This window comes from Globicephala melas, chromosome 1, assembly GCF_963455315.2.
Source record: "Globicephala melas chromosome 1, mGloMel1.2, whole genome shotgun sequence".
NCBI lineage: Eukaryota > Metazoa > Chordata > Mammalia > Artiodactyla > Delphinidae > Globicephala > Globicephala melas.
In genome coordinates, this window is record NC_083314.1 from 86,669,181 (window position 1) to 86,681,589 (window position 12,409).

At 47.7% G+C, this 12,409-nt stretch overlaps 1 protein-coding gene across 4 annotated transcripts in view; it reads left to right on the forward strand.

The window, feature by feature from the left end:
* The window catches only part of NGF (nerve growth factor), a 50,692-nt gene extending 38,659 nt beyond the window's left edge, over positions 1–12,033 (forward strand). For all 4 annotated transcript variants that reach the window (XM_060287067.1, XM_060287069.1, XM_060287062.1 and 1 more), the window contains exons 2-3: positions 3,752–3,875; positions 11,188–12,033. In XM_060287067.1, the coding sequence (XP_060143050.1) occupies positions 11,200–11,925 (726 nt within the window). In that variant the 5' untranslated portion in view covers positions 3,752–3,875; positions 11,188–11,199 and the 3' untranslated portion in view covers positions 11,926–12,033. The remainder of the gene's footprint in view (positions 1–3,751; positions 3,876–11,187) is intronic.
* The last annotated feature ends 376 nt before the right edge of the window (positions 12,034–12,409 follow it).

The window sequence follows — 12,409 nt, forward strand, 5'->3', positions numbered from 1 at the left end:
ACAAGTTCCAAGATATTGCCAGTACTATGGTAGACCTCACTTTGAGAAATACTGCTTTAAAGCCTGAGACCCAGGACAGGCCAGCATTGTCCTGGTCTAGAAGGGGTACACCAGATTTCAATAGCATTCTTTCGTGCCCTGTAAGAAGGAACAGAACACTGTCCTGAGATTTATTTCCATGCTTTTATAAAAGTGTGAAAACTGTCTAAGTGATTTTACCACCTGAGTTTAAGAATAGATACGCATTTGGGTTGTTTGTTCCTAATATCTTTGCATTAGAAATTGGTAATATTTAAATCGGATTTAATTTCAGAGCCCCCAACCTCCACTAGCATAAGACTAAAATCAATGACAACAATATCTATGAAAATCACTTAGTGTTTCAGGATTCTGGGCCGGAAATTGCTCTCTCCAGTAGTAAACTACCGGTACCTACACTGAACAAGAGAAGGCCAAAGACACAGGATCTCAAGTATAGCAATCAGGCATCTAGATGTGGTTGGCAGGAGACCCTGGCGTGCAAAAGTGGCTTGGCCCAGAGGTTGCAGATATATGGCCAGGGAACCCTTTGTGGTCGGTCTAGAGTTGATCCTCCAAGAAGGCAGGTCTGCCTAGGAGTTGTGGAATGTTTGATTTAGATCGACATTCTCTCTCCTTCTAATCAGCTGGATTGGAGGCCATTCTGCCTTACAGTGGAATATATAGAATATTTTCAAAGAGAGTCACCCCTACTTCCCTAATTGTCCCAAAGATTAAAGTGTAGGCCTTTTGTGTCACATAGGAAGGTACAGTCAGCAGATAGGTCACAGCAGTGAGCTCTGCAAGCTCCTAAGTACCTGCTACTGTATAAGGCCCATCACATACCTTTCTCACCCTCCCCCAAGACTCCCTCTTAAGCCATGTTGGACTTCTGGGGCTCTGTGATGCCTTTCCCTTTTTCCCTGATGCTCTCCTATTCATCCTTAAGAACCCTGCTCAAATGTTCCTTCCTCTATGAACATATGTCTCTGGCTAATCTGGCCAAATAAAACAAACTCCTCCCTCCACTATGTTTTCCATATCATGTCAGATATCTATCATACTTAACATATTGTGCTTTAAATGCTGTTCATGTGTTTGCTTTCCTTACCTCTAGCTTACTTGCTCTTGGAAGTTGAGCTGTGTCTCATTCTTCTTTGCTTCCCTAGCACTTAGCACAGTGGCTGGTGCAGCGCCTCCAAGTTTAGTGTTTAATTAATGAAATAAATAAATTCCAGTGTTTGGACAGGCAGGAAAGCATTCCTTAAGCACTCAGTAAGGATGCAGGCTGGAAACACTAATGCCCATAGAATCACAGGCGATCAGAGCTGGAGGAGACCTTAGCTATCATCCCTGCTGGTTCCTCATTCTACGGAGAAGCCTCAGAGATGTTTAAAGATACTTGGCAACTTACCCACAAATGAGAGCAAAATGGGCCAGGACAGAGCTCTGTAGATTCCAATCTGGTGATCAGTCGGGTTTGTCCAAACACCCAGCTGAAGGGTTTGTGGACCAGATCCTCTTCCCATGAGTGATGCAACAAGACCCTAGAATACTCACCTCTTGCTGTGGGGAACCTGCTATCCTCCCTCTCCTGTGCTCAATCCAACCCTGAGGGAGCCTGAAAATGGTCTTTGCTACGGAATCTAACTTTTTTTAGGGTGTTTGAGTAAGTGTTCATCTCTAGGCCTGAACCACAGTTGAGTACGTGTAGGTTTTTCTGGTACTTCTAGAGGAAAAATGATATTCTGAGTAAAGTGGGTCAGAAAGAGGAATAGTAACATCTCAGTCCTTAATTTCATAACTTCTAACAGCAGGAAAACCACCCAAGGCCCTTTCTACTTCCTTGTCCTCCAGCTCCTCTGTGTGATCAGGGACTTGGGGGCCATGGTGGCTTCACTGACATTTGCTTCCATAGCACAAGATGAGAGGGGGTGTTGCAGGAAGAAGGGGGGTGGGGGTAGCCCCCCACTGGGAAGAGGCATGATGGGAAAAGGGGTTTGGGAGTTGAAAAGACAATCTAGACAGGAAGGATAAAGATGTCATTCTACAACCTTTTTGGTGGGAGAGCTACCCCACCCTATGACAAGTTCTGCAATAGACATAACCATTCATTCATTCATTCATTCACAAAAAATGTCACGTAACCCTCTAGCTTAAAGCCTTCCACTCCCTTCCCACTGCCCATAGGGTAAAACCATAGTTCCTCCCTACATCTTTCTACCTCTCCAACTCATTTCTTTGGTCTCTTCCCTACATGCTCAGCATCTTTGACTTGTTTCTACCCCAGAGCCTTTGCACTTGCTGTTCCTTCTGCCTGGAATGCTCTCTCCCCCATTCCTTCTCATCCTTCAGATATCAACTTGAAGGCCACTTCCTCGGAGAACTCTCCACTGAGCACCCTGTCTACAATGGCCCCTCACTACACCCTGCTATCACCCTCTATCCTCATACCCTGCTTACCTGCAGGGCATGTAAAGAATCTGAAGATGTTTATTCACACAAGACTATAAACTCCACAAAAGCAGAGACCTTGTTGATCTTATTCACTGCTGGGTCCCTAGCACCTAGGAGAGTACTTGGCACATAGCAGAAATACGTGCTCAGGAAATGTTGTTGAATGAATGAATGAAACACCTACATACACGAGGTTTATAGAAGTAAAAGAACAGACACCTACCATTGCTTCTAGGAACTACAACCTAAAATTGAATAGAACTTTTGCATCAGCTCATTGCCTCAGCTCCCTAGCTCCTGATTCGTAAAATGTGACTTTCCTAAAATCTGAACTCTGAGATTGGCATCCTAGTTCTGTAACAGCTCTCTGTTATCTATCAAGTGGTCAGGTTGCCTTCTTTGCCACCATGACTTGTTCTAGATTCTCATCAAAACACCAACATGTTCTCAATCATCAGGACTTTTTCTTCTGAGTAATTTACCTTAGTTATGCTGGTCCAGAGTTGGGTCTACTGTATCTGCGGGTATAATGTACAGAATAATTCCATTTCAATCCTGGATTAGGGGACTGCTAGAGCAGGACTCTGATGTGGGACTAGAAGCACCGACACTGCGTGTAAGATCAGCCATAGACTGTGTCCAGGCAGAAACCAAGAGCTCTGGCACAAGAGTGAGAGGCAGGTGCTGCCGCAGGTCTGTGCAAGTTCAGGCCCCTGGCAATTTTGGTAGCTGAGCTCTGTCTTCTCCTTTGGTCCTGATGCTGGTAAAGTCCCAACACTCAAGAAAACAGGGTTTGGGACATCCCTGGTGGCGCAGTGGTTAAGAATCCACCTGCCAATGCAGGGGACATGGATTCGAGCCCTGGCCCGGGAAGATCCCACATGCCACGGAGCAACTAAGCCCATGCGCCACAACTACTAAGCCTGTGCTCTAGAGCCCACGAGCCACAACTACTGAGCCCACGTGCCACAACTACTGAGCTCGCGTGCCTAGAGCCCGTGCTCCGCAACAAGAGAAGCCACCGCAGTAAGAAGCCCATGCACCACAACAAAGAGTAGCCCCCGCTTGCCACAACTAGAGAAAGCCCGCGCGCAGCAACAAAGACCCAATGCAACCAAAATAAGTAAATTAATTAATTAATTTAAAAAATAAAGAAAGAAAGAAAACAGGGTTTGTTGTGTTGGCCCCTCCCTCCCCTCCTGCTTGGGACACAGCTACCCGTCCACTAGAGAACGTAGTGAAGAGCCGATCTAATGCCAGCTCTCTCCTCCCACAGAGTCCTGGCCCGGGGTCGTGCAGTCCAAGGGGCTGGATGGCATGCTGGACCCAAGCTCAGCTCAGCGTCTGGGCCCAATAACAGCTTTTCCGAAGGAGCAGCTTTCTGTCCTGGCCACACTGAGGTAAGCACCCGAGAGGCATCTGTCTCACCAAGGTTCCTAGCTCTAGAGCTGCCAGGACAACTGGAAATGAGCCCCAGGCTGAGGATGGGGCATCAGTGCCAGCTGTTAATCAGCAGGGACCCGGGTGGCTCCTAGTGACCCAGCACATGTGGCCCTCCTAGCTCATCTGGAGAGGACGTCGCCCATGCTCTCAGGCTGGCCCCATGGCTTCCAAGGACATGGTAAGAGTCTGAGCCACACACCTCTGAAGGCACAGAACACAGGGTCTCAAATAGACAGTGCCAGTCAGACCCTCCACACAGCTCCTGGTCTGTCTGAGCAGGTGATCTTATGAGATTGAAGGTCCCTGATCACTCTTCATGCCCTTGGCCGTGGAGTGGAGGGTGGGGAGAGCTCCAGGTCTGAAGACAGGAGTGAGTTCCACTTCCACCAGGCTTCTGCCTGTGGTCAAGTTATTTACTATTACTATCTCTGTTTCCTCCTCCTTAAAATGGGAAGAATAAGACCCACCTACTAGGTTTGTTGTGATGGGTAATGAGACAATTAAATTGATCGTGATGTAATTATGATCTCTCCTCATTCATTTTAAGATGTGTCTCTAAGAATTCAGACCAGTAGATTCTGTTTCCATTCCATCCTGGAGTAGAGAATAAATCCACAGGTGCCTGCACCTGCTAGTGCTTTCTGGCTGCATATTTCTATCGTGGGCATTTTAAGTGCTTTTGGATCAAGTCTGCATGATGTCTAGAAACCCGATAAATAAGATATAAAACAATTAAATGTCCAACTATTCCCTGGAATCTGGATTTATGGCTTCAGGACGGTAAAACTCACAACCTGTTGAACAGAATTTTCATTTTGATGTTGGAGGTTGAGTAAACGCAGCCCAGGGCCCATCAATTACAGTCCGCGTGTGGCCTCAGGCCTCTTGCCTCTAGAGCAGCTGAGGCTGAGCAATGCCAAACGCCCACGTGCAGAGCCGGCCACTCACTAGCTGCATAACCCCAGGTCGCTGATCCTCTCCAAGGCCCATTTCTCTCCTCTCTAAGGTTCAAGGATTGGACTCGATGAGTGGTTCTCAGAATGTGGTGTCCAAACCAGCAGCATCAGTATCACCTGGGAACTTGTGGGAAATGCAGATTTTCGGGCCCCACCCCAGACCTACTGAATCAGAAACTCTGGGGGTGGGCTCGGCAGTCTGTGGTTTAACAAGTCCTCCAGGTGACTCTAATGCACTGAACCTCTGGCCTTGATCAACTCTGACGTCCCTTCCAGTTCACGCTTCCCCATAATAAATTCCGCTTGGGAGATGCTTGCAGAGGAGCTGGAGTTTATTCTGTCAGTGCCTTTCTGCGCTGCTGCCTCAGGGATTTCTCCCTGGGAAGCTCACTCCATGCAGGCCCCAACACCCAACTGAGTCCCAGGCTGAAGACAGCAGCCAGTTTACGTTGCAAGTGGAGGCCAAGTGTAAAACAAGAAACGATTCCTGACCCGCACTCGTAATGTGGCGAGTGAGATGGAGGAGGAGGCTGGATTTCCTCAGCCACGAGGATTTCCTCTTCTACTAACGCTTAGTGACCCTGGTTCGCTGATCTAATCTCTAGCCTGAGAATCACTAACAGCTCACTCTCGACACTCCTCCCGCGAAGGCAGGAATTCTCTCTCTCCCTCTACAATGCACCTCCAAAGGCACGGTCGCCGGGCCCCCCAGCGCCATCAGCTGTCCTGGCCACAGAGGTGGACCAGTTGTTTAGCTCTGCCCAGCAGCTTCATCACCTATTCAGGTGAGGCCAGAACCTGTGTGAAATCATTCACCTGGTGCAGGAAACTCCTCTTATTATTGGAGTGTGTGAACCACTGGAAAGCCACAGAATGTACCTTTGGCCTGGGAGAGGGTGAAGAAAGCTGGGCGGACCTTGAGTAGATGGATAAAAGGCCCCTGACGGGTCCCTCAACTTTTAGTCATTTATCTTCCATTCTGGTGGGAGCAGAACAAACACAGAACATTCACACGTTAAACAGAACATGTTCCATCATGTGAGCTCCTAACTGCATCTTCCCCAGCTAATCATCCCGCTCACAGGTCTCTGCTTAGTGAAGCCCCAGTGAGGACTGTCATCTCTTCAGAAGAAAGGCTTCAAAGGTTGTTTTAAAAAATAAATAAAACTCCTCCCCTGGTTCACGTCAAGGAGAGAATGTTCTTTTGTAGACAGTGCTTTGTGCTTTCAATTACTAGAATAGAAAACACACTAATTTTTCTTTTCTTTCTTATCCACTCATGACTTTTAAACAAAAGACTTTTTTTTTTTAAAGATTATAGGGGCATTCTGTTATGAGTAAGTAGATTAAAAAAAAAAACCTTTTACTCTAAGACCCAAATGAGAGATATATTTGCAACATTTTAAAATCTCAATGAAACAATAAAACAATCTCTCCACGATGCAAACCTCCACTGTGATCAAATGCCACCAGGTACCACAGGTTATCTGGACAGTGCAATGAGGAGTAGCGCATTAGGCTTTAAGAATTCTGTGTAGTCAGTTGAGTAGAACCAGCAGAGTTCTAGGCAGGGCAGAAAATTTTATACTTGCTTAAACCCAAAGAGTGTCAGAGTTGGAAGACACCTTAAACATCACCACTCAGATGGAGAAATTAAGGGACACAGAAGGAGGAGACTTGTTCACACACTCACTGACTCTTAAGAGGTGGAGCTCCCTGCGAGGGCTAGGTCACGTGCACACGACAAAGATGGACAGGATGCGTTTCTGCCTCCAGGGACTTTACCCTCTAGGTGGGAGGATAAGAGGGGAATACGTTGCCATAAAAGAGCATTAAGAGGTGGATGGACCTAGAGTCTGTCATACAGAGTGAAGTAAGTCAGAAAGAGAAAGACAAATACCGTATGCTAACACATATATATGGAATCTAAGAAAAAAAAATGTCATGAAGAACCTAGGGGTAAGACGGGAATAAAGACACAGACCTACTAGAGAATGGACTTGAGGATATGGGGAGGGGGAAGGGTAAGCTGTGACAAAGTGAGAGAGAGGCATGGACATATATACGCTACTGAACGTAAGGTAGATAGCTAGTGGGAAGCAGCCACATAGCACAGGGAGATCAGCTCGGTGCTTTGTGACCACCTAGAGGGGTGGGATAGAGAGGGTGGGAGGGAGGGAGACGCAAGAGGGAACATATGTATATGTATAACTGATTCACTTTGTTATAAAGCAGAAACTAACACACCATTGTAAAGCAATTATACTCCAATAAAGATGTGAAACAAAAAAGAGATATTTTTTATCACTTCATAGCAAAAAATCCATGCTCATCACTATATCGAAATCAAGGTAATTATTAGTTATGCTTCCCGACCTTATTATTTTATACATTAATAAATAAACATATATATTACTATATCTCAATCTTAAAAAAAAAAAAAAAGAGCATTAAGGAAATGCTTTTAGAGATGGAGAAGGGAGAGAACTGGTCTCTTTGGAAATAGGAAAAGCTCCCCAGTGGAGGCGGCTATTATGGTGGGTGTTAAAGCCAACAGGAAGGACTCTAACCAGCGGAGGTGGAGAGCAGAAAAGGCACAGGGAGGGACAGAGGGAAGAATGCCTGGCACAAAAGAGTTTGAACCAAGGGCAACAGGGGGGAAGCACTGCCTCTGAGGAATTCTGTTTGCCTGGAATGCAAAATATGTGAAGGGAGTAGAAGGAGAGCAGGGTCTGTCTGCCAGGCTGAGCAACCTAGTGGCATACTAGACAACCACTCACCACTGGATCCTTTGAGCAGGGTGATATGATCAGAGCACTTCTTTAAGAAGTTAAATGGGGCAGCCAGGGATGGTAGGCATTGGGAGAAGACAGATGAGGGTACAGGACATCAGCTGGGAGACTGTTCCATGACCTGAACCAGGAACATAGAGGTGAGAATAGAAACATAGAGGTGAGAATAGAAAGTATAGTTTCAAGAGATACTACTAAAAAAAGAGAAAAGAGTGGCTATATCTATATGTATAACTGATTCACTTTGCTGTACACCTGAAACTAACACAACATTGTAAACCAACTATACGCCAATAAAATTTTTTTAAAATACAAATAATAAAAAAAAGATGCTACTGAAGCAGACAAAAAGGGCTGGATGGAGGTCAAAGAGGAAAGAGAACAGTCCAGTCATGGGTTGAGGCTTGGAGCTGGTGAATGAAGGAATGGTGGCTCCAGTAACAGAAAAAGGAAATGCAGAGAAACATGTTTAGGAGGATGGGGAGAGATGCTCACAAGAGAGAGTAGCTGTGGAACTAATTCATAAATCATCAAGTGGCCCCCAATGGGGCAGCTTCTGTTGAGTAACGAGGAGGAAGGGGAGAATGATGATCCTAGTGAGGATTATGAGAACAAAGATTTTTGTTTTGGATGTCTTGCATTTAAAATGTCAGCATCCATGGGGAGTTGCCCATCAGGAAGCTGGGGATTCAGAATGGGCTTTCAAAAGAGGAGTTGGACCAGAGATCCTGGCATGGGCATCAACTGCACAGAAACTTCAGTTGACTCCTTAGAAGAGGATGAGCTCACCAAAGAGGGGACTCCAGAATGAGGTGGGAACCTCTGGTAATTGGAAATAGGGAGCAGTATGTCCCTTATTACCATCAAAATCCTACATTTTAATCTTTTAGTCATTTCCCTATCCAAATTCTAAGTGTTACTAACATGGATATAAAGGGATGAATTTCCATTTCATTTCTTCTCCCTTCATCTACCTGATGAGAGATAATGTGTACTGAGAGGCAGAAAGAAATGAAACAAGAAAAGGCAAAAGCAAAGGGCTTGAATTAGCTGCCAACTGACTAATCAGCTGGACACTTATCTGCAGGACCATTAGCCAGCACAACCAGTGATGGTCGAAAAGTCAGATGTGTCACTGCTTCCTCTGCATGGCTGGCTGGAGAACTGGAGCAAACACAAACATTTTCCCAAGTAACCAGAGAGAGAAGAATTTGGTAGTTTTATTCTTGGTATCTCATCAAAGAGCTGTCTATTTCCAGCTGAATAGAAATACATTACAGAGAAGAATGCATCACTTTAAAACAGATTAGGAACGCAGCACGTGGTCACAGGCACAAAATCCAAAAGAAACCAGGCATCATGGTGGAAAGAAGGCAGATGGTGAGCTGCTCTGGCCATACCCATTCACTCTCTCATTCATTTTCCTTACAGAGTTTGAGGACCTACTACATGCCAGGCACTGCACATGGCCCCCGTAAATTCATATTGCACCGCTTCCAAAGTGCTCTCAGGGAGACAGACATGTAAACGATTATCCACAGCATGCAGAGAGGCCGCAGGGTTATGCACAAACCACCATGGGAGACAAGGGGTGGAGTGACTAGTGCGCAGGTGGATGAGACAGGCTCTGCCCTCTGGGACCTTGCGGCCAGTGGGGAGACAGGCTCAAATATTAGTCTTGAGAAGAAGCCTGACAGAGGTAAACCTACGTGCTAGGAAAAGATATGTATGGAGTGTGCTTTGAGAGTGAAACAGCAGCAATATAACGGAAGAAAAAAAAGTCCTTGACCGCAGGACATTGGAATGACTCAGAATTAAATAGGTGTGTGAGCACCTATATAATCCTAACAACAACCCTGTGAAATAGTGTTTATTGCCTGCTTTTTATCAATGAGGAAACAAGGGCTCAGGAGGATTAAGTGACTTTCCTCTGCTAACAAGTATCAGGGCTAGGAATCCAAACAAGTTTTCCTAACCCCAGAGGCAGTGCAGAGTTCTTTCCACTACACTGATTTAGTAGGAGAGAACACACACAGACACACACATACACACACACATACACACACACATACACACACATACACACACACACACACACACACACACACACACTTCTGAAGTTAAGAACAGGAAGAGACGGCTTTTCGCTGGGGTGATCTGAGCAGACCTCAAGGAGGAAGTGGTACCCATGCCAGGCTGGAAGAGCAGGCAGGGAGCAGAATGACCTGTGGGGAGAGAGAGGGAGAGAGATCAAATTGGAAGTTTAACACCCTCTCTAGGGGATGCCTCTAACCCTACCAGGAAGATCTGGGGAAGCTTTCCAGAGGTGATGGCTGGTACACACATACAGGTGTGCACAGGAGCTCACCGAAAGTGAGCTCAAGAACAGAGCTAGTCCCACAGCTGGTTGGCCTGGGGGTGGCTGCTGGCGGGGAAGCAGTACAGTGCAGTGCAGAGCCCCATCTGGCACATGCTTAAGAGGGGCTGGCAGTGCCTTGTGGGGACAGATGACTTATGCCATTTGGTCTACTCTCACTTAAGATCAAATAATTTTTAAAAAGACGCACTTAAGAATGAAGGAGATAGTGGGGGAGGAAGGAAGGATGGAAGGGGAGACTGGCTTAGTAAGGGGTCATGTTTGGATTCTATTTCTGGTCCGGTTTTTGTTTGCAGCTGTAGGCCTGTTAGTTAATTTCTGCGGATCACTTTCCTTGCATATGAAAGAGAGATGATAAATCCTAACCTAACTCACAGACTAATAAGAAACTAGAAGCGAATGCATTTGAAAAAGGCATCACTCACGCCAAGAGAAACCATTATCAGTATCACATTTATAGACGCGAATAGATGGCTGGTGGCTGAATAGACGGACTGGCTAAGATGGTCCCAGAGCTATGTTCACTCTTTTCGCCAAACATGGTGCTTCATGGGTTTTCAGTCACCAGATCTCAGAGCTGACCCGGTGCTACTGTCTGAAGAGGGTGTGTTCAGTGCTGAGGCTTCAAGACAAGTCCCCAGCAGCCCTGCCCACTGCCTTCCCAGGGGAGTCAAGCCGTTGGGCAGGAGACAGCACTGGGAGAGGTGTCAGAATCACTCCCCAGCCATCCTGTTTCACACAGGTGCACACACACCGCCTGCCCATGGCTGCCTCGCTGGCAGGCAGAGAACTCAAAGAATTCTGTAACTAGCACTGCCGAGTTCATACCACACCACTGGGCAGAATTTCAGGGGTTCCGTCCCTTCCTGGGAAAGTGCACCCTGTAGATGGGGTGCCCAGACACCCAGGTTGTCGGAGCCAGCCCTGTTTAAGCCTGTCATCCCAGTGTAACTGTTGTAGCACCGCCCTTCACTCTCAGAAGCGTCTCAGTTTGAATGGTCAATTCCAGGGTCTCCTTGCTCTTAGCCACCAGGAGAAACCTCCTCATCATCCTCTTGGGAGGTCAACTCCGAGGGACCCAGAAACTGCCCTTGCCCCACACCCAGTGCTCGGTGGAATAATCCTCACTTCTGTTTCATTCCAGGTGCACAGCGTAATGTCCATGTTGTTCTACACTCTGATCACAGCTCTTTGGATCGGCGTCCAGGCAGAAGCGCACACCCAGAGCAATGTCCCAGCAGGACACACCATCCCCCAAGCCCACTGGACTAACCTTCAGCACTCCCTTGACACAGCCCTCCGCAGAGCCCACAGCGGCCCGACAGCCGCGATAGCCGCCAGGGTGGCAGGGCAGACCCGCAAGATCACCGTGGACCCGGAACTGTTTAAAAAGCGGCGCCTGCGTTCACCCCGCGTGCTGTTTAGCACCCAGCCCCCACCTGCGGCCGCGGACGCTCAGGGTCTGGACTTGGAGGCCGGCGGGGCCGCCCCCTTCAACAGGACTCACAGGAGCAAGCGGTCGTCGTCCCACCCTGTCTTCCACCGCGGGGAGTTCTCGGTGTGCGACAGCGTCAGCGTGTGGGTGGGGGACAAGGCCACCGCCACGGACATCAAGGGCAAGGAGGTGATGGTGTTGGGAGAGGTGAACATCAACAACAGTGTATTCAAACAGTACTTTTTTGAGACCAAGTGCCGGGACCCCAATCCCGTCGACAGCGGATGCCGGGGCATCGACTCGAAGCACTGGAACTCATATTGTACCACGACCCACACCTTCGTCAAGGCGCTGACCATGGATGGCAAGCAGGCCGCCTGGCGGTTCATCCGGATCGACACGGCCTGCGTGTGTGTGCTCAGCAGGAAAGCTGGGAGGAGAGCCTGACCGGCCCGACAGCCCTCAACCTCTCCCAGCTCCCCCCTCCACACTCTCCGGCACCCCTCCCTACCTCAACCTGTAAATTATTTTAAATTATAAGGACTGCATGGTAATTTATAGTTTATACAGTTTTAAAGAACCATTATTTATTAAATTTTTGGAAGCAGCCTGTGTGCCGGCCCTCCAGTCATTTTGCCCAGGGTGACCATCTGCAAGCCTTGGGATGGAGGCTGCAGGGAGAAAGGTACACAGCACCCCCTGGCTTTCCCTCAGACCCACCTGTAACCCTCACTCTCCCATCGCCCCCCAACCAGCCTTGCCACGCTTCAGGGAAGGCTAACCGGGTTCAGGTTAAATTAGCCTAAGCCGGGTGTAATTAGGAAGGGAAGTCTGCTGGATTGCAACTTTGTTCTGCATTCCAGAGCCAAAGCTACCTAATCCTTGGATCATCCACCCCACAGCCCGGATTCCCGAGCCTTGATTGCCTCAT